General features: G+C 41.8%; 2 protein-coding genes across 2 annotated transcripts in view; one reads left to right on the plus strand and one right to left on the minus strand.

Moving 5' to 3' along the window:
- The window catches only part of LHCGR (luteinizing hormone/choriogonadotropin receptor), a 266,389-nt gene extending 263,307 nt beyond the window's left edge, over nucleotides 1–3,082 (plus strand). The window contains exon 12 of the mRNA XM_056568064.1: nucleotides 2,908–3,082. Coding sequence (XP_056424039.1) covers nucleotides 2,908–2,955 — 48 coding nt within the window. The 3' untranslated portion in view covers nucleotides 2,956–3,082. The remainder of the gene's footprint in view (nucleotides 1–2,907) is intronic.
- GTF2A1L (general transcription factor IIA subunit 1 like) overlaps nucleotides 160–24,540 on the minus strand; it is a 68,820-nt gene continuing 44,439 nt past the window's right edge. Inside the window, exons 7-9 of the mRNA XM_056568065.1 lie at nucleotides 21,687–21,926; nucleotides 6,902–6,991; nucleotides 160–1,170 (exon numbers count right to left, since the gene is read on the minus strand). Of these exons, the coding sequence (XP_056424040.1) occupies nucleotides 1,063–1,170; nucleotides 6,902–6,991; nucleotides 21,687–21,926 (438 nt within the window). The 3' untranslated portion in view covers nucleotides 160–1,062. The remainder of the gene's footprint in view (nucleotides 1,171–6,901; nucleotides 6,992–21,686; nucleotides 21,927–24,540) is intronic.

Genomic DNA, 24,540 nt, shown 5'->3' on the forward strand with positions numbered 1-24,540 from the left:
TTGGTTACAGCGCTCTTGCGAGAGAGGGTTGGACTTGGGAGCAAAAAAATACATGCCAAAAACCACAGTGAGAACTTCAGGGCAAATTCCCATTGAAAACAACTTTGCTGGGGTCTTGCAAAGTACAAAGGGGGAAGATATCCTTTTGTAGAAAGGTAGGAAAGCAAATGATATTACTGCTCAACAGAATTTTTATTAGCTTGACAGAAAAAAAAATTCAACATACATTAACATATATAAGTATATAGCATATATAAATATATATTATTTTGTTAACAATGCAATCTTGACAACTGATCAGTAGCTCAGCTATAAGTGCAACTACTACAAAAAGAAGAAAAAAATATTAATAGGGTGATCAATTTAATGGGTTATCAAGGATATAAAAAAAATATATATAAAAAAAACATAGCTACCGTACTTTCTTCCACAAACAGTGCCACTCTAGTCCACAGTTTTTGTGTGGTATTGCAGCTCAGTTTCATTAAGTTAATAGAGTTGTAATACCACACACATCCTGAGGAGAGGTGTGGCACCACTGTTTTTGAAAAAGAGGAGTTAGGTTTTTCTAATCCTGTATAACCCCTTAAGGCCTTTGCTGAAGAGCTACATGCTCAATAAATGTGGTGAATTAAGTGCATTTTATTGCTAAGCCAGTAAATCACAACTACATTTTCAGATCTAAAGCACCAAATCTGCCTGCAACCACCACTAGGAAGCACTTACTGCATATGGTTTTATTATTGAGTTCATTGTATACAAAGTACGCAGCCCCTCTAGTGGTGGCGGCTGGCAGCTACAATTTTGTCATAGTGAATTTGGATCTAGGTTTTAGAAAAAACAAAAAAGTTCTAACCATTATGAAATGAATAAGCAAATAATGTTGGAACTGCATAGGAAACCTTTATGCCACCCCCAAAATTAGTATGGCAGTTCTAAGGTAACATTTTTAAATAAGATAAACATAAAAAAAAAAAAAAAAAAAATAGCTTTTTAAGTGTCATTTTCTGAATAAGACTCTGCCAAAGAGATAAACGCAAAAAATTTGCACTTCATCCAAATTCACCATTCTGCCTCACCGATGGCTTTTGAGAAAATATAGTCTTTTCCTCCAAAACACATGACGCCATCTTTTAAATAGAATTTCCACTTATTTTTGCTTCTGTGGATCTGGATTGGCAAATAAAAGGAAAGTTATATTAGAACATTTCCTCTGGAAGCAATCTAGGTTTACGGCATTTATTGCAGTTAAAAATAAATGTTATCTATCCATTTGAAAGATGTTCGGCTTATCGCATTGTTGTATCAAGCAAACGTCCTAACAGTCTCTTGATAATTTGGCTGCTGAATCCCATATTTATTTTTTATTTCACTCCTCAAGAAAATAAGTTAGACTGAGGTTCAATAAGGAAAAGTATTTCAGCAAGGGAGAAGGAGAAGAGAAAGCAGTGTGGACGTATAGTACAGTTTTTCATGTTATGATGCATCATGTCAGGAAGGATTAGTACCAGACTTGAATCGGTCAAAATTTTATTTTTTTTTTTCTTACATGGTTTTCATTAACCCATTAGAGTGGTAATTTGGTGGTTTTAGTGATCCTACTGCACAGGGGGATGAGTTACAGAGCACTGCTATAGATGGCATGGGGGTAGTCCTTATTTATTATTGGGGACAATGTGGATCCTCGGGAAAATGAACACCAGCTCAGGCTTTCTCCTTTTCTGCAAATAGCTAACTATGCTCGGACCCACTTCCTGTGTTCTGTCTTTTTGTCTTTGTCTCTAGAGACAGACTGAGGCTAACAACAAGCAGTGAATGGCAGATTGCAGAAACGCCTAGCGGCCAAGAATTGATTTTTTTTTTTCTGAAGGAGTAATTTTATGTAATCATAACTGAAGACTGATTTTAGATTGTAGCAGTCCAGGTTTCTTGTTTAGTGTACAACACCACTGTAAACAAAGGCGATTGTGGATGGCTGTCAATGGCGGCGCACCAAGGGCCTGAAAATGGTGCTGGTAGAGACAAGGGTGCGTAAAATAAATGTGTCTGACCTGTGTCTGACTGGTGGACATAAAAACTGAGATCTGTCTTTTTGCCGGTAGATCAAACAATCCTCTCTGCTGGTGGTAAGTTTGGGCTTTCCACAGTCCAATAATATACCTCCCTTTCAAAGTCTGTTAACTAGGCAAAATGTCTTCAAGTGGAGGCATGTATAACAGTCAATGATCTCTCATTAAGAGATACACTACCCAAAATTAGCCACAGAGAGCCATTTTATAGGGCAGCAGGTAAAGCACTTTTATGCCCCCTCATGGCAAGACTCAGTGCCTCATCACACCACACCTGCAATCATTTACACATCTGTCTGAGATATAACTGCACACACAAGACATAATTGCATGCCCAGAAATCAGACATTATTATTATGGTGAATTATTTTTTGTCAATGTTTTTAAGTATGCATTCTGTTATACTTATCTTGTATACTTTATACTTTTTGGAATGCTGGTGCCAAGATGATCAGCTCCAAGTCAGATCCCAGAAAATGTCTTATTTTGCTTTGGGAAGCAAAAGCCAACCAGTCATTTTCCCTTCACCAGCCGCTACAGGGGATATATAGTGATTTATGTGGGCCATTCAGATAATTGGTTGATCAAATCTACCAGAACAAAAGCCACTCTCATAAAGGTGGGTTCTAAGTGGAAGATCCCCCCCCCCCCAAACCCCCAACATCCCGTATGATGTCCATACTACTTAACAGAGCATAGGGACAGAGGTTGTCCCCGTGAGACATGACAGCAGCACTTGAAGATCAGTCCCTACTATTGCGATGGCTATAAGTTTACTTTTTTACCTGAGGCAAAAATCCACATTCTTAGCTTATTATTATTTTTTTTCTTTGAGGAGACCACACACAAAGAAAGGAAAGCTGTTCCCAAAAACATTGGAGTGTGATATGGTGTCAAGCAGTGAAGCTCTTTTTTAGTATATATTTCAAGATTTACGGGGGCATTTATCATTGTTGTTTAGGTAAGTGAGTTCTTTAGTTATCTTTTTTCTTGCTTTGGTTTTGCTTATGTATGACATATTTATTAGTAAAGAAATTGAGGCTCAGGGTCATGAATATTAGGTTTAAAATTATTTCATTAGGTTGTATTAATATAAAATAATTTAATATAATTTGTATGCCGGGACTCACAGGGCTCTTGTGGGTCAGCGGGAACACAAGACAAAACAATAGTAATAACTGGATAAAATGGCAAATAAAATGTGTTATATATTGAAAGGATAATACATAGAAGTGACCACACATTAGTATAAAATCCAGCCTGAAATGGTAAAACAGAGTTCGTACACGTAATATGGTCTATATAAATGTTTGCAGCAATGAATGATGGTTACTTGTAGAAATATGCTGTATTTATGAAGGATAGATATTCATGAAGGGTAGTTAGTAGCGATGTCTGCATAAGCCTGCAGTGATAGCGTCTCTGCTCACTACACAGATATCCCGCTTTTAGAGACGGCTGAGTGTCTAGCAGCGGGCTCTCTGTATTGTGAGCAGAGACACTATCACTGCAGGCTTATGCAGACATCGCTACTAACTACCCTTCATAAATATCTATCCTTCATAAATACAGCATATTTTTACAAGTAACCATCATTCATTGCTGCAAACATTTATATAGACCATATGTACTAACTCTGTTTTACCATTTCAGGCTGGATTTTATACTAATGTGTGGTCACTTCTATGTATTATCCTTTTAATATATACCAAATTTTATTTGCCATTTTATCCAGTTATTACTATTGTTTTATCTTGTGTTCCCGCTGACCCACAAGGGGCCTGTGCCTCACGGCATACAAATTATATAAAATTATTTTATATTAAGACATACTAATAAAATGATTTTAAACCTAATATTCATGACTCTGAGCCTCAATTTCTTTACCAATTACTCAGCATTTTCCGACACCGTGGGTATGGGTGCCATTTGAGTTGCTCGGGTCTTAGGTGACTAGTTTGATGAGAGCCTCTCCTATATATTTTTATATTTTTGTGCATTTTATTTTTGACATTTACTATACCATCACAGGAGGTTGATAAATTTGGCTTACATAAGCAAAAAAAACAATAAATCACTTTTTAATACAATTTTTTTTAGCACACACAAGCAAAAAACAATAAATGACTTCAGAACATCACTTTGTAACCCCCACCTCAAGTTGCAACTAAATAAAGTGTGCAATATATATGTATGTTTATAAAAAAAAATTATCACTTTTTCCCTCTAAATGTACTAACCCTTTTTTTTTCCCTCCTCCTTTCAGATCCATGTATCCTGTGAACTACTTTGGATTTGGTGTACGATGACCAGCGTTTTTTTGTTGTTTAATATTAATAAAACTGTTAACAAGGGCTTGGGGGGGGGGGGGAGGGGAGTGTTTTTTTTTTTTATAAAAGTTTTTTAAACGTGTTGTGTTTTTTAATTTTATTTACTTTACAGGCTTAGTAGTGGAAGCAGTCTATTAGATTGAGTCCATTACTAAGCTGGGGCTTAGGGTTAGCCCCAAAAAACTGCTAATGCTAACCCCCAATTTTTACTCCGGTACCCACCACCACAGGGGTACCAGGAAGAGCCAGTACCAACAGGTCCAGGGCATCAAAAATGGCGCTCCTGGACCTAGGTGGTAACAGGCTGGCGTTCTTTAGGCTGGGAAGGGCTAGTAACAATGGTCCTCTACCACCCTGGTAATGTCAGGCTGCTGCTGCTTGGTTGATATTGTGCTGAGAATGGAAATACGAGGAACCCCACATTTTTTCATAAATAATAAAATAAAAAAAAAGTAAAAAAAACACTTGGGTTCCCCCTATTTTTTATTCTCAGCCAGATACCAATCAAGCAGCAACAGCCTGAAGTTACCAGGGTGGGTGAGGACCATCGTTATTGGCCCAACTCAGCCTAAATAACGCAAGCCTGTTACAGCCTAGGCCCAGGAGCGCCATTTTTGACACTCTGGGCTTGTTGGTACCAACTCTTCTCAGCATGCCTGTGGCAGTGGGTACCGGGTAATAATTGGGGGTTAATGCTAGCTGTTTTTGGTGCTAAAACACTAAGCCCCGGATTAGTAATGGGTTCAGTCTATAAGATAGCTTCCACTACTAAGCCTGTAAAGTACATAAAAAAAATGTTTTTAAAATACACAACACATTTAAAAACTTTTATTCCAAAGAACAGTCCCCCACAAGCCCTCGTTAACCATTTTATTAACACTCAACAAACAAAAAAGTGGTCATCGACGTAATCCACCGAATCCGAAGAAGTCCTCTGCATGCACGAATGTCCATAAACCAGCGTTTCCAAACAGGGAGCCTCCAGCTGTTGCTATACTACAACCCCCATCATTTGTAATTTAGCAACAGTGAGCCTCCAGATTAGCAACAGCTGGAGTCTCTCTGTTTCTAAACTAGAACTCCCATGATCGGAGTTGTAGTTTAGCAACAGCTGGAGGCACCCCAATTCTAAACTTCAACTCCCGTGATTGGAGTTGTAGTTTAGCAACAGCTGGAGGCACCCTGTAGCTAAACTACAACTCCCTATGATGGGAGTTGTAGTTTAGCAACAGCTGTAGGCACCCCAAACCTAAACTACAACTGCTGTGATGTGAGTTGCACTTTAGCATCGGCTGGAGGTACCCTGTAGCTAAACTACAACTCCCGTGATGGGAGTTTTAGTTTAGCAACAGTTGGAGGCACCCCAATCCTAAACTACAACTCCTGTGATGGGAGTTGTAGTTTAGCAACCGCTGGAGGCACCCCAATCCTAAACTACAACTCCCGTGATGGCAGTTGCAACAGCTAGCAGGCAGCTGGTGCTTCCAGCTGTTGCTAAAGTACAAGACTACAAATCCTAGCATGCCCTTACACAGAAGACATGCTGGGAGTTGTAGTTGCAGCAGCAAGCGGGCCGGTGGTAGATGCAGGCCGGCACCATGGAATATAAAACTACGCTGTGTAATTTCATATTTCTTGGTCTGAGCTGTGATTGAACAAGACAGACCAGCCAATCACAGCTCAGACCGGGAAATATGAAATTACACAGTGTAGTTTCATATTCCGTGGAGCCGGCCGGCCTGCATCTGCCACCTGCCGCTGCAACTAAAACTCCCAGCATGTTCTTGCTGTAAGAACATGCTGGGAGTTGTAGTCTTGCAACAGCTAGCGGCGGGGTGGGAGATGTGTGGTGGAGGTGAATATGAGCGGCGGCGAGATGACCTGGCAGGCACGATGACCGGGAGGGCAGGCAGGCATGATAATCAGGCAGGCGAGCTGTGGGGGAGATGGGCGGGCGGGGAGGGGTTGCGGGAGATGACCAGGCAGGGGAGAGATTAGAGAGATTAGCTGTGGGGGTTGAGAGGTGACCCGGAAGAGGGAGAGGGTGGGTTAGTTGGGATGGAATAAAATAGGGAGCCCGGGCAGCTGCACAGTGATGCCAGCCCGGACTTTGCACAGCTATAATTTCAGCTGTGATCGTAGCTCCAAGTGGGAAATATGGAATCCTGCTCTCCAAAGCAAATTTTGTAAGCCAGGTCCGGGCTGGCTTACATTTATGCTGCTTTGGAGGCGGTTGCGACTTTTTGTGCAACTTTCGCACTTGATAAATCCCTGACCAATGCTAAGTGAAAACTGAAATTTACTTTAGTAAGCTCTTTTGTTGCTTTTGCTTACAGCCAAAAGTCACACGATGCGCACGTGTGACTTTTTGTGCTACTTTTGTAAGTTAAAAAAACAGCTCTAAATCCCTTGATAAATCTCCCCCTTAATTTTTGGCATCATATGTAGACACATCAATGGAAGCACTTGACCTATAAAAGACAAATTGAATAGCTAGAATACCTTGTCGTACTGACAAACTATAACATTATCCGTGTCAAAAAGGTCTGGAACCTCTTGTTCACTCACATCATCTCCAGAATTTAAAGGATCCTAGAAAGAAAGAAGAGATACAAGAAGAGTAATAAAGGGTATCAAATATTATATGCAGAGCTCAAAACTGCAAAGCTACTTATCAGATGCCAAACCCTAACTTATATCCGGACAGGCTAAAATAAAAATGAAGAGGTTTCTCAATAAACATTCAATAAGGATAAGACTCCTCTGTGTGGATCTTTACCATCAACAAAAACTCTGGGTTATCCTATGTAAAAAAAAAAAAAAAAAAAAAGTTGCGACCAACCTGTGACTATTGCTAAACATTCAACACAACCAAAATTCTGGTCTTAGAAAAATCTAAGATTAAAACATAATGAAGCATAGCCTGAATTAATGGGAGAAATAGCCAAAGTCAAATTTATTTTAAACCCCCCAATTTGCTGAATTGACTAATTAGAAGAAGCTCCAAAGTCTCTTAGGGCTGATTATAACATTTCTGCATCAAGACAAGCTAAGTCACAAGTCTTGCAGAGGTCTGCTGAAAACTATGACTATATGGCAGTCAATACTAGCCATGGTTTCATTTTTTGACAGTGCTGTTTAGTGCCCCTAGGGTCCCCAACGGCTTAAAGGGGTACTTCACCAGAAAACTTTTTTTTTTTTTTTTTTTTTTTTTTATCAACTGGTGTCAGAAAGTTAAACAGATTTGTAAATTACTTCTATCTAAAAATATTAACCCTTTCAGTACTTAGCTGCTGCATGCTCCACAGGAAGTTCTTTTCTTTTTGAACTCTAAAAGTTAAGACGGATGTTGAATTCATTGATTATCTTGGAACTATACCTCTGTCTTCAATTTCAACTAAAGAAATAAATGCGGGAAGCTTTCAATTTCTCTTGCTATAATAAGTCTCTGGGACTTGATGGTCTCTCGGTGGAATTTTACAAGGAATATGGGGATGAGCTGCTTTCAATGTTATTGGGGGCCAGAAAGAAGAACGCTGCATGGGGTGTTCCCTATCACCCATGCTGCTTCCTATTGTAATTGAACCGCTGGCTGTTTTGTTAAGAACATCTAAAATGTGAGAGGTATTAGATATGGACAGATAAAAAACATGAGTTGTTACTTTCCTAGGTGATACTGGCAACTCCCTGATACATGCAATTGATATTATAAAGGTGATTGGGGATTATTTGGGACTCCAATAAGTTGGAGAAAATCTAATTTAATATCAATAGATAATTTATCTGTGGGTTCCAGAATTGGTGAAATGTCCTTAACCCTTTCCCGCCATAGGACGTATGCATACATCCCAGCACCTGACATGTTTGCCCCATGCATATGTCCTAGCGATCTCCTGCACTACGGAACACAGCGCAGAAGATCAGCAGCGGGACCCGGTTGTCAATCACAGCCAAGCTCCCACCGCAGCTGCCGAGGCTGCAATCGTTCTGGTCCCGGCAGCATTAACCCTATAGATGCTGTGATCAAACCTGATCACGGCATCTATGGTGTTGACAGGGGGAGTGCACTCCCCCTGTTCACCAACTGCGGCGTCGCAATACCATCACAGGTTGCAGTTGCTTGCTATGGCAGCAGGAGGTCAGATGATTACCTCCTGTCTGCCTGCTACAGAAGCCCATGGCTGGATCACATAGGGTGTAGTACAGGGTCCTCAAACTACGGCCTGCGGCCACATGCGGCCCGCCGAGGACATTTATCTGGCCCGCCGGGTGTTTTTGCCACCGCTGCCTAAGGACATCCCTGTGTCCCGAAAGATGTTTTCAGGACACAGGTATGCACCTGTTAACTCTGTGGCCCCACATTTACTTTAAAAACGCACGGACCAGCGGGAAGTAGCACACGCAGAGACATCACTGATGTTCTGTGCATGAGCCCATAGCAACCGCGCGGAGCAGTGAGCAGGACATGCGCTGGCCAGCTTGGTAAGTGTTACCAACAGCACGTCAGCTTCAGAGCACCGACCATCACTCCTCAGTTCCCGGGACCTACTGCTTTGGCCGGACCGGAGGAGTGGTGGTCGGAGCACTGAAGTGGGGCAGTACACAGGCATACAGCCTCCAGCCATATACCGTATGGCTGGAGGCTGTATGTCTGTGGGGGGAACATACTGCCAACCTAATGTGGGCGGAGAACTATACTGCCAACTAAATGTGGGGGATTTACAACCTAATATGGGGGGAACTATACTGCCAACCTAATGCGGGGGGGAACTATACTGCCAACCTAATGCGGCGGGGAACTATACTGCCAACCTAATGTGGGGGGGGGAACTATACTGCCAACCTAATGGGGGGGGGAACTATACTGCCAACCTAATGGGGGGGGGAACTATACTGCCAACCTAATGGGGGGGGGGGGGAACCTATACTGCCAACCTAATGTGGGGGGGAACCTATACTGCCAACCTAATGTGGGGGGGAACCTATACTGCCAACCTAATGTGGGGGGGAACCTATACTGCCAACCTAATGTGGGGGGGAACCTATACTGCCAACCTAATGTGGGGGGGAACCTATACTGCCAACCTAATGTGGGGGGGAACCTATACTGCCAACCTAATGTGGGGGGGAAACCTATACTGCCAACCTAATGTGGGGGAAACCTATACTGCCAACCTAATGTGGGGGGGAAACCTATATTGCCAACCTAATGTGGGGGGGAAACCTATATTGCCAACCTAATGTGGGGGGGAACCTATATTGCCAACCTAATGTGGGGGGGGGAACCTATACTGCCAACCTAATGTGGGGGGAACCTATACTGCCAACCTAATGTGGGGGGAACTATACTGCCAACCTAATGTGGGGGGGAACTATACTGCCAACCTAATGTGGGGGGGAACTATACTGCCAACCTGATGTGGGGGATTTACAACATAATATGGGTGGAACTATACTGCCAACCTTATGCGGGGGGAACTATACTGCCAACCTAATGCGGGGGGAACTATACTGCCAACCTAATGCGGGGGGGGGGGGGAACTATACTGCCAACCTAATGTGGGGGGGGGGAACTATACTGCCAACCTAATGTGGGGGGGGGAACTATACTGCCAACCTAATGTGGGGGGGGGGGGAACTATACTGCCAACCTAATGTGGGGGGGAACTATACTGCCAACCTAATGTGGGGGGGAACTATACTGCCAACCTAATGTGGGGGGGGGACTATACTGCCAACCTAATGTGGGGGGGGGGGGGAACTATACTGCCAACCTAATGTGGGGGGGGGGAACTATACTGCCAACCTAATGTGGGGGGGGGGAACTATACTGCCAACCTAATGTGGGGGGGGGGAACTATACTGCCAACCTAATGTGGGGGGGTTCTATACTGCCAACCTAATGTGGGGGGGGGGAACTATGCTGCCAACCTAATGTGGGGGGGGGGAACTATGCTGCCAACCTAATGTGGGGGGAGGGGAACTATGCTGCCAACCTAATGTGGGGGGAACTATGCTGCCAACCTAATATGGGGGGGGGGGGAACTATACTGCCAACCTAATGTGGGGAGAACTATACTGCCAACCTAATGTGGGGAGAACTATGCTGCCAACCTAATGTGGGGAGAACTATGCTGCCAACCTAATGTGGGGAGAACTATGCTGCCAACCTAATGTGGGGAGAACTATACTGCCAACCTAATGTGGGGAGAACTATACTGCCAACCTGATGTGGGGAGAACTATACTGCCAACCTGATGTGGGGGGGGGGGGAACTATACTGCCAACCTAATGTGGGGGGAACTATACAGCCAACCTAATGTGGGGGGGAACTATACTGCCAACCTAATGTGGGGGGGGATCTATACTGCCAACCTAATGTGGGGGAGAACTATACTGCCAACCTAATGTGGGGGGGAACTATACTGCCAACCTAATGTTGGGGGGGGGATCTATACTGCCAACCTAATGTGGGGGGGGATCTATACTGCCAACCTAATGTGGGGGGGAACTATACTGCCAACCTAATGTGGGGGGGGAACTATACTGCCAACCTAATGTGGGGGGGATCTATACTGCCAACCGAATGTGGGGGGGGGGGGGAACTGTGCTGCATACTTAACCCCTTAAAGACCGGGCGTTTTTCGATTTTTGCTCTTTAGTTTTTTCCTCCTTACCTTTAAAAAAAATCATAACTCTTTAAATTTTGCACCCAAAAATCTGTATTATGGCTTATTTTTTGCACCACCAATTCAACTTTGTAATGATATCAGCCCTTTTACCCAAAAATGTACGGCGAAATGGGGAAAAAAAATCATTGTGCGACAAATTTGAAAAAATACAGCCATTTTGTAAATTTTGGGGGCTTCCGTTTCTACGTAGTACATTTTTCGGTAAAAATGACACCTTATCTTTATTCTCAAGGTCCATACGGTTAAAATGATACCCTACTTATATAGGTTTGATTTTGTATTACTTCAGAAAAAAATCATAACTACATGCAGGAAAATGTATACGTTTTAAATTATCTTCTGACCCCTATAACTTTATCTTTCCATGTTCAGGGCGCTGTGAGGGTTCATTTTTTGCGCCGTGATCTGAAGTTTTTGTCGGTACTATTTTTGCATTGATCTGACTTTTTGATCGCTTTTTATTAATCTTTTCATGATATAAAAAGTGACAAAAAATACACAATTTTTTGGGACTTTGGAATTTTTTTGCGCGGACGTCATTGACTGTGTGGTTTAATTAGCAGTATATTTTTTTAATACGGACATTTCCACACGCGACAATACCAAATATGTTTATTTTTGTTTTAATTTACACTGTTTTTTTTTTATTATTGGAAATGCCGGGTGATTCAAACTTTTATTAGGGGAAGGGATAATTCAAAGGGTTAATGACACTTTTTACTTTAACTTTTAGCCGCGTGGCTCAGCTTTGAGCGCGCGGCTAAAGGGTTAATAGCGCGCGGCACCGCGATCAGTGCTGCGCACTATTAGCGGCAGGTCCCGGCTTCACTATGACGCCGGGCCCGCCATGACATGATGCGGGGTCACAGTGGGACCCCGTGTTCTATCACGGGAGCGGGACCAAGGACGTACTCATACGTCCTTGGTCCTTAAGGAGTTAAAGGGGTAGTCCACTAATAAGATATATAAGTGTGCATAGGAATTTGTTCCTAGTTTTTATTTTTTTTTAATTTTTTTTACTATAGTCCTGCCCTCCAACGGTCTGAGGGACAGTGAACTGGCCTCCTGTTTAAAAAGTTTGTGGACCCCTGCTGTAGTATCTGCAGCAGATCAAGTTATACTGTACTGCAGTACAAATGTATTGCAGCATAGTATAACCTGTAAAAAGTGAAATATAAAATAATAAAAGATTGTTCAATACATGTATGAAGTGTAAAAAAAAATAAAAATAAAAAAAAAGCCCCTTTCACAATAAAACCCTGTATTGTTATTAAAAAAGATCGAAAACACAAATCATATATATAATAGGTATTACCAAATCCGTAATGACCATCTAAAGAGACCCAGTCAAATAAAATAAAAAGAGCCTGGTCATTAAGGTAAAAAATGGGGTAACTAGTTGTCCCCAAATTAAAATATTTAGGTCCTTAAGTTCAGAGGTATCTTAATCAGTTTATATCTCTAAAATTTCAAAAATGTAAACAAACATTTTTTGTTTGGTGCAAGCTTCCTTTGTCTGTTGTGGGTAGAACAAATTTATATACAGTATTTTCAATACTATTAGATTGTAATCCGTTGCTGTGTATGATGGATTGTATAGAGGATCTCCTAAGAGATATGGGCAATCTATTGGCTAGTCAACGTATTTTGTATCAAGTGTGTAAACTAATTTGAATGATATGGCAGCAGTCTAATGCCCCCACGTCCCACCAATTGATGATTAAAGTGGGGTGGGGGGTTGTAAAGTTAGACTATAGATTCTACAATTAATTTAAAAAAATACCTTAACTAAATTCTATAAAATTAAGGTGCATGGATTAAATATCATGGGATCAATATTAACCATTATAAGGAGGATAACCATTTATCTATCCTCTAAGTTAAAACAGCCATTTGTTTTAGTTTTTTTTGTGCAATCTCGGAGTCTTAGTATAGTGAAGGGGATTAAGAGGCAGGGGGGTGGGTATCATTTTCATTAGTTTTGTTGTAGGATTTAATGTAGCAATTTTTTACTATGATGTTATTGCAGCTATTTCAATTTTTCTTTGGTAACCTGCCGTAAAATATAGGCTGTATGCTCTTTTGTGTAGAAATGTGTTTTGCAGTTGTGTTTTACAGTATATGCAAAAAAAATTTGATTAAAAAAATATAAAACTGATTTAAAATTAAAAATTGTATGCATCGTTGCTTATGTACACTTGTCTAAATCGAGGCTACGTCTACATTCAGTTGTCCACAGAATTAGTAGGAAGGGGAATGGCTGATTTAAGACTCATACAGAAAATTTATTTTAATTGATATGCAGAAAGGGAGCGGGGGGGAGGGGGGAAGGGGGGTACTGCAGCCATTTGTCTTAGAACCAGACACAGCACAGTAAAGAGAAGGCTATCTCTTGAGGCATGTGTGTGTGTGTGTATATCAGTGAAAATAAATTTTCTGTTCAAGTATCAAATCAGCCATGCTCCCTCCTCCTAATCCTGTGGACAACTGACTGCAGAAGGAGCCTCCCCCCTCTGCTGTAAGGAAACAAAGATCATTAAGCCCCACCCTTAAAATCCACAGCTAAAAATGGAAGAGATCAGAAAGGGATTAACCTGTGTTCTTTGAGGATTCCTACAAGTCTTTGGGAAATTTCCAACAATGTATGCACATTCTTGAAACAAAAGAGTAAGGGCAAGATTATCTACTTTTCAATTTTTATTTAATTTCCAGTTTAGTGTTCCTCTATTTTACAATATTCTAGTGAAACACCACCTTATGGGGTAAAAATTATGTCAAATTCTCAAAAACTTTATTATAAAGTTAAAGGAGGGGCTATAATGCATGTAACACATGGCACTTTTAATGACATTTTACATTACACTACTGAATTATTTTATAATGTTTTGTGCATGACAGGTGGATATTTCTCTCAGTCATTTTAGAACATTTCTGTAAACCAGACAGGTGTCTGAACAATTCATTCTTTCATTACATCTCGCTAAACGGAAGCCGTAATTTAAAGTGCGTGACAACTGAAACTCAAATGAGGATTTAGCAGCCATGATGAAAAAAAACATTTGCGGCAGACTGAGACAGGTGGGCCCTTTATTACACGGAGGCTTATCTCTCACAATAAAATCAATGAGATTAATTGATTCCTTAAGATGTGTTAGCATGACAGGCATCGGCTATAAAGTATCAAATGAAAGCAAAGTCATTTAAGAGCTACCTTAAATCAACAGCGTATTCAAAATATAACATAATAAACCTCTGTGCCTTGTAGTTACATTGTAGATGAAAAAGAACTCGTGGAACCTGTCGCTGCATAATTAATAGTAATCCAATATTTGGTGGCCCTTATTTATGTCAAATCAACCTCTGATGAGAGGTAAAAGATGGTGAAAATAATCTACTCCTGTAGAAGAAACTTCACAATGGCATAAAAACTGACATGATGAATAAGGTAGTAAAATAAAATGATTCTCAGAGCTAAAACTTCAACAGTTATTGCAGGAAATACATTGGCTGTGACTACACAAAGTAAAGGGTTAATCACTTGGCTGCTTCCAGCCTTATGGGAGAGGTCCCACCTGAGGCCTTCTATATATCAACACCACATTTCACAAGGTGTTTCATTTCTTTGTATGTCAGGGATGTGGAATTCCTATCGCCCGACGCCTGGGACATGCAGTTCCGGGCACCGAGAAGGTGAATTTTTCCGGCCCTTAGCCCGGCTTCGGGCATGCAGGGCTGGACCTGACAAGCGCTGCGATGCTCTGCAGACTGTATGGAGCGGGCTTTCGACTCATGCCCGCTCCATACTCTGCTGCCCCTGGCTGTGGAAACTTGTGTCCTCCGAAGCAGAGCAGGGGGAGATGAGAAGCTGTCTCTCCCTGCTCTACCTTCTTTCTCGGCCATGCAGACGTGCGAGGGGGAGATGAGGCGGCGTGGCTTCTTGCTCCCCGTGCAGACATGCATCCTCTGCCTTCGTTCCCCCCAGCTCTAGCTTCGGAGAGCTGAGGGGAGGAGCAGTCAAACGTTTGCACGGGCGCAAGTTTCACACCGCCACTATTAACTAGCATGCGGCGCTCAGCAGTCTGTATGGAGCGGGTTCCGGACTCCTGCCCGCTCAATACTCTGCAGCCCCCGGCTGCTCTTAGTAGCCAGGGGCTGCCGCTAATAGCCAGCATGCGGCGATTAACCCGTAGCTGGCTATTAACTCTTTAGATCGCCGCTGTCAAAGCTGACAGTGGCTTCTAAAAGGGACATGTGAATGCTCCCTGGTGGGCTAGTGGGGTGGATTGCCCCCGCTCCCCCCCGCAGCGTGATCGCGAGGGGGCGATCCACTATGGAGGTAGACGCAGGGCTTACCTCTGTTCCCTGCTGTCCCATGGCTCTGTCATTGATAGATCCTGGCTGGACCAGGCTCTCTCAATGGATCAGAGAGCTCACAGATCAATTGAGTTCAATAGAACTCTATTCATCTGTATGAGGAATCTAATGATTCCTCCTATAAGTCTAATAAAGTGTAAAAAAAAAAAAAAAGTTTTTATAAAAGTTTAAACAAAACACATTAACCCTTCCATGTTAAAAGTTCAAATCACCCCCTTTTCCTATATAAAAACATGCAAACATAATAAAAACAAACATATTTGGTATCGCTTCGTGCGTAATTGTACGACCTATTAAAATATAACATTATATATCCCATACGGTAAATGTAAAAAAAAATACCAAACCACAGAATTGCAATTTTTATAATATCCCAGAAAAAAAAAAAAGTTAAAAAGTAATTAAAAAGTCAGATCAATACCAAAATGGTACAGATACAAAAAACTGATTATGGTGCAAAAAATGAGCCCTCATACAGCCTGGTATGTGGAAAAAAATAAAGCTACAGGGGTCAAAAAATGGCAATTAAAAAAAATTCACAAAAGTTCAGAATTTTTTTAAAATTTTTAAAACATGACGTAAACTATACAAATCTGATATTGCTGTAATCAGGCGGCCTAAAGTATGAAACTAACATTTTTCTGCATTTGCTGCTGCATATTTTCCTACCCATTGAAGTCAACGCAGCAAAATACGGCACGTGTGACCCAACTTTTAAAGATACATATACCAGTACATCTAGTTCATATTACTTCTATTTATAGAATGGAAAAATTAAGTTTGAAAATAGTTAGCTCCATTCATTTGGTAACAAAAAGATCAGGGAACATAGGTTTGTTTTCAGTCAGTTACCATGGAAACACACAGGGCTGCATTAGAGCTGAATACACAATAAAAAAAAAAGTAAATAATTGAGCCATACTTGCTCTCCCCTCTTGTCCCCCACATCTCCCATTCTTTTTCTGTTCCCCACAATGCTTCTGTCTTCCTTCTGCTTCCAAGACTAGTGCTCGACACAGGAGCTGCCCTGCTAGCCAATCTCTGGAAAAGAAGAGATCCTGCTGAGGCCAGTGATTGGATGGACGGACAGGTCCTGCACCAAGCGCTCATCTCAGAAAAAGAGACAGTATCAGGGTACCAGAAAGAGAAGAACAAGAGCTGGGAGAGACCGGGGGTAGGTAAGTATGGCTTTTTTCTTTCAATTCTTTTTTTTTTTATGTCCTCAAACATTTTATCCAAATGCTGAATACCCCTTCAAATACTTTATCATTTTGTGTGTACAGTTCTAACGCATTTCCATGATTACAGACTAAAAATAACTCCATGTTACCTGATCTTTCTATTGGCAAATATATGGAGCTCGCAGTTTTAGATTGTAAAAACAAAAATCCAAAAAAGCACAAAAATCTAATTATAAAAACACAGAAAAATTCTATTATGCTTTATAATTCACTATTAGCTTCAGTAAACATCTGATCACAGTGTGTTGTGCAAAAAAAAAAAAAAAAAAATGCTGTGTGGAACTACCTTAACCATCCACCAATAAAACATCTCCTATTCACAGCAAGTTCACCACTCCATTGCAATGGAAACCAGTGAGAAATTTCAGCAGTTTGACTCTCAGTAAAGGCTGCATTCACACGAGCGTGTTTTCCACAAAGGAGATTCTACTGACGAAGAATAGTTGCGCACAGCACACGGAGAGCCCGTCCCTTTCAAACTCAAAGCGGGAAACACACCAAGTTTAACCCCTTAAGGACCCAGCCCAAATATACCTTAAAGACCAGGCCATTTTTTTAACATTTGACCACTGTCACTTTAAGCATTATTAACTCTGGGATGCTTTTACCTTTCATTCTGATTCCGAGAATGTTTTTTCGTGACATATTCTACTTTATGTTAGTGGTAAAATTTTGTCGATACTTGCATCATTTCTTGGTGAAAAATTCCAAAATTTGATGAAAAAATTGAAAATTTTGAATTTTTTTAAATTTGAAGCTCTCTGCTTATAAGGAAAATGGATATTCCAAATAAATTATATATTGATTTACATATACAATATGTCTACTTTGTGTTTGCATCATAAAGTTGACATGTTTTTACTTTTGGAAGACACCACAGGGCTTCAAAGTTCAGCAGCAATTTTCCACAATATTTTCAAAATTGGAATTTTTCAGGGACCAGTTCAGTTTTGAAGTGGATTTGAAGGGCTTTCTTATGAAAAAATACCCCATAAATGACTCCATTATAAAAACTGCACCCCTCAAAGTATTCAAAATGACATTCAGAAAGTTTGTTAACCCTTTAGGTGTTTCACAGAAATAGCAGCAAAGTGAAGGAGAAAATTCAAAATCTTAATTTTTTACACACGCATGTTCTTGTAGACCCAGTTTTTGAATTTTTACAAGGGGTAATAGATGAAAAATCCCCCCCAAAATTTGTAACCCAATTTCTTTCGTGTAAGGAAATACCTCATATGTGGATGTCAAGTGTTCGGCGGGTGCAATAGAGGGCTCAGAAGGGAAGGAGCGACAATAGGATTTTGGAGAGTGAATTTTGCTGAAATGGTTTTTGGGGGGGCATGTCACATTTAGGAAGCCCCTATGGTGCCAGAACAGTAGAAAACCCCCACATGGCATACCATTTTGGAAACTACACCCCTCAAGGCACGTAACAAGGGGTCCAGTGAGCCTTAACACCCCACAGGTGTTTGACGACTTTTCGTTAAAGTTGGAGGTGTAAATGAAAAAAAAAAAATTTTCACTAAAGTGCAGTTTTTCCCCCAAATTTATCATTTTTACAAAGGGTAATGGGAGGAAAGGCCCCCCAAAATTTGTAACCCCATCTCTTCTGAGTATATAAATACCCCATGTTAGGACGTAAAATGTTCTGCGAGCGAACTACAATGCTCAGAAGAGAAGGAGTCACATTTAGCTTTTGGAAAGCAAATTTTGCTGAAATGGTTTTTGGGGGCATGTTGCATTTAGGAAGCCCCTAGGGTGCCAGAACAGCAAAAAAATAAAAATAAAAACACATGGCATACTATTTTGGAAACTACACCCCTCAAGGAAAGCAACAAGGGGTACAGTGAGCCATAACACCTCACAGGTATTTCACAACTTTTTGTGAAAGTTGGATGAGTAAATGAAAAATAAAATTTTTCTTCACTAAAATGCTGTGTTTTCCCCAAATGTTAAATTTTTACAAGTGGTAATAGGAGAAAATGACCACCAAAATTTGTAACCCCACTTCTTCTGAGTATGGAAATACTCCATGTGTGGACGTCAAGGGCTCTGCTGGCACACTACAATACTCAGAAGAGGAGGAGCGCCATTGAGCTTTTTGAAAGAGAATTTGTTTGGAATGGAAGTCGGGGGCCATGTGCGTTTACAAAGCCCCCCGTGGTGCCAGAACAGTGGACCCCCCACATGTGACCCCATTTTGGAAACTACACCCCTCACAGAATTTAATAAGAGGTGCAGTGAGTATTTACACCCCACTGGTGTTTGACAGATCTTTGGAACAGTGGGCTGTGCAAATGAAAAATTTTATTTTTCATTTTCACGGATCACTGTTCCAAAAATCTGTCAGACACCTGTGGGGTGTAAATACTACATTGTTCTGGCCCTATGGGTGCTTTGTAAACACACGTGGCCTTAAATTCCGGACAAGTTTTCTCTTCAAAATCCCAATGGTGCTCCTTTTCTTCTGAGCATAGTAGTTCACCCGCCGAGCACTTTACATCCACATATGGGGTATGTTCTTACTCAGAAGAAATGGGGTTACAAGTTTTGGAGGGCTTTTTTCCCCATTTTCCCTTGTGAAAATGAAAAATTTAGGGTAACACCAGCATTTTAGCGAAAACATTTTTTTTTCTCATTTTCCCATCCAACTATTTTGTCAAACACCTGTGGGGTGTTAAGGCTCACTATACCCCTTGTTACGTTCCATGAGGGGTGTAGTTTCCAAAATGGGGTCACATATTTTTTTGTGTTTATGGCAGAACTGCTGTAAAATCAGCCACCCCTGTGCAAATCGCCAATTTAGGCCTCAAATGTACATAGTGCGCTCTCACTCCTGAGCCTTGTTGTGCATCCGTTGAACATTTTACGCCCATATATGGGGTATTCCGTACTCAATAGAAATTGCATTACAAATTTTGGGGGTCTTTTTTTGCTTTAACTGCTTGTGAAAACAAAAAGTATGGGGTAACACCAGCATGTTCGTTTAAAAAATAAAAATTTTTTTACACTAACAGGCTGGTGTAGCCCCCAACTTTTCCTTTTCATAAGGGGTAAAAGGAAAAAAAAGGCTCTTCGAAATCTGTAGTGCAATTTCTCCCGAGTACGGAAATACCTCATATGTGACCCTAAACTGTTTCCTTGAAATACGACAGGGCTCTGAAGTGAGAAGTGCCATGTGCATTTGAGGACTTCATAGGGATTGCATAGGGGTGGACATAGGGGTATTCTATGCCAGTGATTCCCAAACAGGGTGCCTCCAGCTGTTGCTAAACTCCCAGCATGCCTGGACAGTCAGTGGCTGTCCGGAAATGCTGGGAGTTGGTGATTTGCAACAGCTGGAGGCTCCTTTTTGGAAACATTGCCGTACGATACGTTTTTCATTTTTATTGGGGGACAGCGTAAGGGGTTGTATATGTAGTGTTTTACTCTTTATTATGTGTTAGCGTAGTGTAGTGTTTTTAGGGTACATTCACACTGGCGGGCGTTTACAGCGAGTTTACCACTAGGAGTTTGTGCTGTGGCGAAAAATTTGCTGCAGCCCAAACTTGAAGCAGAAAATTAACTTTAAACCTGCCCGTGTGAATGTACCCTGTACGTTCACATGGGGGGGGGGGGGGGGGCAAACCTCCAGCTGTTTCAAAACTACAACTTCCAGCATTACTGACAGACCGTGCATGCTGGGAGTTGTACTTTTTGCAACAGCTGAAGGCACACTGGTTGGAAAAACCTTCAGTTACCTAACTCAGTATTTTCCAACCAGTGTGCCTCCAGGTGTTGCATAACTACAACTCCCAGCATGTACTGATCGCCGAAGGGCATGCTGGGAGATGTATTTATGCAACAGCTGGAGGTACACAACTACAACTCCCAGCATGCCGAGACAGCCGTTTGCTGTTTGGGCCTGCTGGGATTTGCAGTTTTGCAATATCTGGAGAGCTATAGTTTAGAGACCACTGCACAGTGATCTCCAAACTGTGGACCTCCAGATGTTGCAAAACTGCAAATCCCAGCATGCCCAGACAGCAAACTGCTGTGTGGGCTTTCTAGGGGTTGTAGTTTTGCAAGATCTGGAGAGCGACAGTATAGAGATCACTGTGCAGTGGTCTCAAACTGTAGCTCTCCAGCTGTTGCAAAACTACAAATCCCAGCATGACTAAACAGCTCTCTGGGCATGTTGGGAGTTGTAGTTTTGCAACATCTGGAGGGCTACAGTTTAGAGACCACTCTATAGTGGTCTCAGACTGCAGCCCTCCATATGTTGCTAAGCAACTCACCGGCTTCCGTAGGATCCACGGATCTTCTTCCGTCGATCATCGCCCGCTGCCGCCGTTGATCGTCGCCCGCTGCCATCGCAGATGGGCGAGTGGACTTCGGCGCTTGTCCTCTGTAGTTTCCCCGTTCTGCCCCGCCCATTGTGGGTGGGCAGGACGGGAAAACCAAAAGTAAAGCCCCCCACCCCCAATCTGCTATTGGTCATCGCGTCTTGATGACCAATAGCAGGGATAGGAGGGGTGGCACCCCTGCCACCTCACTCCTATGGCTTCAGGGGGATCATGGGTGTCAGGGACACCCGCGATCCCCCTTCTATTCCGGGTCATCGGGTCACCATAGACCCGAATCGGCACAAATCGCAAGTGTGAATTTACTTGCAATTGTGCTGATCGCCGACATGGGGGGGGTCTGATGACCCCCCTGGGCATTTGCGCGGGGTGCCTGCTGATCGATATCAGCAGTCGCGGCAGGGACAGACATTCCCATAGGCGTATGGATACGTCCTGGGTCCTTAAGTACCAGAAAGCCAGGGCGTATCCACACACCATAGGTCCTTAAGGGGTTAAAGAAAACACTTGTCAGGGCAAGCCCTCATTTCCTATCCAATGTATGCAGGTTAAGTGTTGTTGGTGGAACAACCGGTTTAAGAAGCAGTAGATGTAATTGAATTTTCTCCTTTTAATAAAGATCATATTGGTACCGTACCTCCTCAATCACATCAATCTCTGGATCCTCATCATCACTGCTATTGCTAGTGGTATCGTTGGACCCAGAATCATCTTCTTCTAGAGCCTTTAGATCTTCCGTGTCAATAATACCCAGAAACTCATTCTCATCGACATCTCTGACTGCTCCCAGATCTTCATCAGATGATGTATCTCCTGTTCCATCAACTTGAATTATCTCACTGTCATTAGGAGCGATCTGATCCTGTACAGTGGAAAGCTAGGAAGCAAAAACAGCAACTTTGGGTATCTAACTTTATCACAATATCTGTATATTTATCACATTATCTAATATTTAAGGTTTCATTCACATCTTTTTGTCTCTGTTTCTGGTTCATGATGGTAAAAGCTCTGACAAATACATAGAGCAGGGGCTGTGACGGATGTCAGGCTTTGGTAAATATCTATTACACTATTGCATACTTCCTTTTTTTGCACAGCAAAGGCTAATAGAGTGTAATGTAACCCTATAATAAGAATGTATATCAGGAACTTTCCTTGTGTACAAACTCTTCAAAAGATTAAAACATGACGCAAGTCTAACCTAATACTAAATCCACTAGTGCATGGAGCTTCTGCCTCCACTGCTGGTGCTTTGATTAGTAACATTACATCTAATGAGATATATCAGATCACTATGATAACCAAACAGGGTACAGCCCTGTGGACACACTGTCAAAGTATTGTGCCACGATTGGCTTATTAAGGTCATATAAGGTGCCGTGTGAATGGGCTGTTAAGGAAAACGCAGAACGTTTCGGTCCTTAGACAGATCGGTATATCTGGGCCGATGTCTCTACCTGGAGCAGCATGGTAGCAGGAGTAAGAACCCTCAATGCACCTTACTCTTTTAGCACTGACACTACTTTGGCACAGGATTGCGGCTGATTGTGAAGATCGATGAAAACTTTGATCTACGCAGTCCACCCAGTTCTATGCAGTAGAAGGGTCCACAGAACAATGTAAGTTTGTATGGTAGAAATGGAAGCCATGACATAAATCTGAGCAACCAAAAATTATATTCTATAAGGGTGCACTCACACATGCAACAGATCTGCAGCAGAAAATATGCACGTGTGAACTTTTTGCTGCAGATCTGCTGTCCCAGATTTTGCTACCCATTGAAGTCAATGGGCAACAAAATCTGCAGCAGCAAATCCGCAGCAAAAATATGCATGTATTGTAGGGTGCGTTTACACATGCGTATTTTTTGCTGCAGATCTGATGCAGATTTGCTTTAACAGATTTTGCAGTCCATTGCGGTCAATGGGCAGCAAAATTTGCAGCAGCAAATCTGCTGCAGATCTGAAGCAAAAACACACACATGTGAACGCACCCGTAAAGACATATTGGAGAAGTAAAAATAGAAATCAATACCAATAGTAAATTTGTTGTGCTTCTAGCAAAACAATTTACGAATTGTTAAAGTATATTCACACACAATTTAACCTTAGATATAATGCTTTCAATGAAATGCTGAATTTCAGACTTTTTTTTTACAACCTGAAGCATTAACTATTTTGCAAACAGGTCCTGTCCTGTACCTTACACTCTACTTTATCAAGCTGAATGGACAGACATTTGGATCTTTAAAAAAACTCTCATATAGAGTAAAACTGCCCATTGTCTCTTTCATCGCCTCCTATGAAATATACTGTTATATGAAGAGAAAGATTTGGAAACCGATCAGGCTCTAAGGCAGCAATCCTGATAGATTTTAGTCCTGTGCCCCATTAATGGGCCTTTTACGGCCACTGGGACATCTTTTTCCAATTTCTCAAACCAACAAACTGCAAACAGTGAAAATAAAGGGTCCATAAGGACGTTCACAGATCCACAAAAAAGCAAACAAAATAAAATCAATATATTTTTACAGACTCATTTCTCAAAAGCTTCTAAAAACCAATTTACATGGAGGGTTGTCAGCTTGGGTTTAAGTCTGCATCACTGAATACATGGATCTCAGAGCACAAATATCAGCAAACTACAGAATGGTTTAGTGTGGAAAAATACCAAAGGCACGTAGCTTAAATATTGTATTAGAGTTCGGAAGATGTAAAACTGTGAATAATAGACTCACCTTGTGTAATACGGATAGAAAGTTCTCCAGGGTGCATTCATCTGACTGTATTTCACTAAGCATTACATCAGGGCAAAGTACAAAAACTTTTTGTTTTCTGCCTCCCTCTGGGTCAGATCAGGTTTTGGTAAATAAATACAGATTTAAAGATTTCACATGTCCCAAAAACAGCTTGAGCGACGTGTCCCTTTATTAGAACATTCTTAATTAAATCAATCACTTTTTAAGGAAAAAACTGTCAGCAGAGTCACCAGCACTAACCAGTAGCGCGGGTGCCGATGGATAAAACAATGCCTACCATGCCGGAATCCCTTGTGGTGTTCCTCCGTTACCATCATAATTGCGATTATGGAAATGAGCAGTCAGTGGCACAGGCGGAGTTACAATGACGGTCTCTGGCATTGTGACGTCATCGCTGTTCGTTCAGCACTCTGCCCGCTCATACAATCCCCTCCGCTTCCCTGCTCTGTATTTACTCCTACGGCGCATGTGCTGATGTGCATGTGCAGTAGGAGTGATTACAGCATTGGGAAGCGTAGGAGATTGTGTGAGTATGTATGAGCAGGCCAAGCGCTGAGACATCACAGTGCCCGAGGCTGACATCGTGACTCCGCCTGTGCCACTGACTTCTCATTTGCATAATCATAATTACAAAGATGGCAGAGGAAAGCCGCAATGGATCCGAGCCTGGTAGGCATTATTTTAATCCACATCATCTGCACCACCAGCCAGTACCACTGGTTAGCGTGGGGGG

Source organism: Hyla sarda, chromosome 3 (assembly GCF_029499605.1).
Source record: "Hyla sarda isolate aHylSar1 chromosome 3, aHylSar1.hap1, whole genome shotgun sequence".
Classification (NCBI taxonomy): Eukaryota; Metazoa; Chordata; class Amphibia; order Anura; family Hylidae; genus Hyla; species Hyla sarda.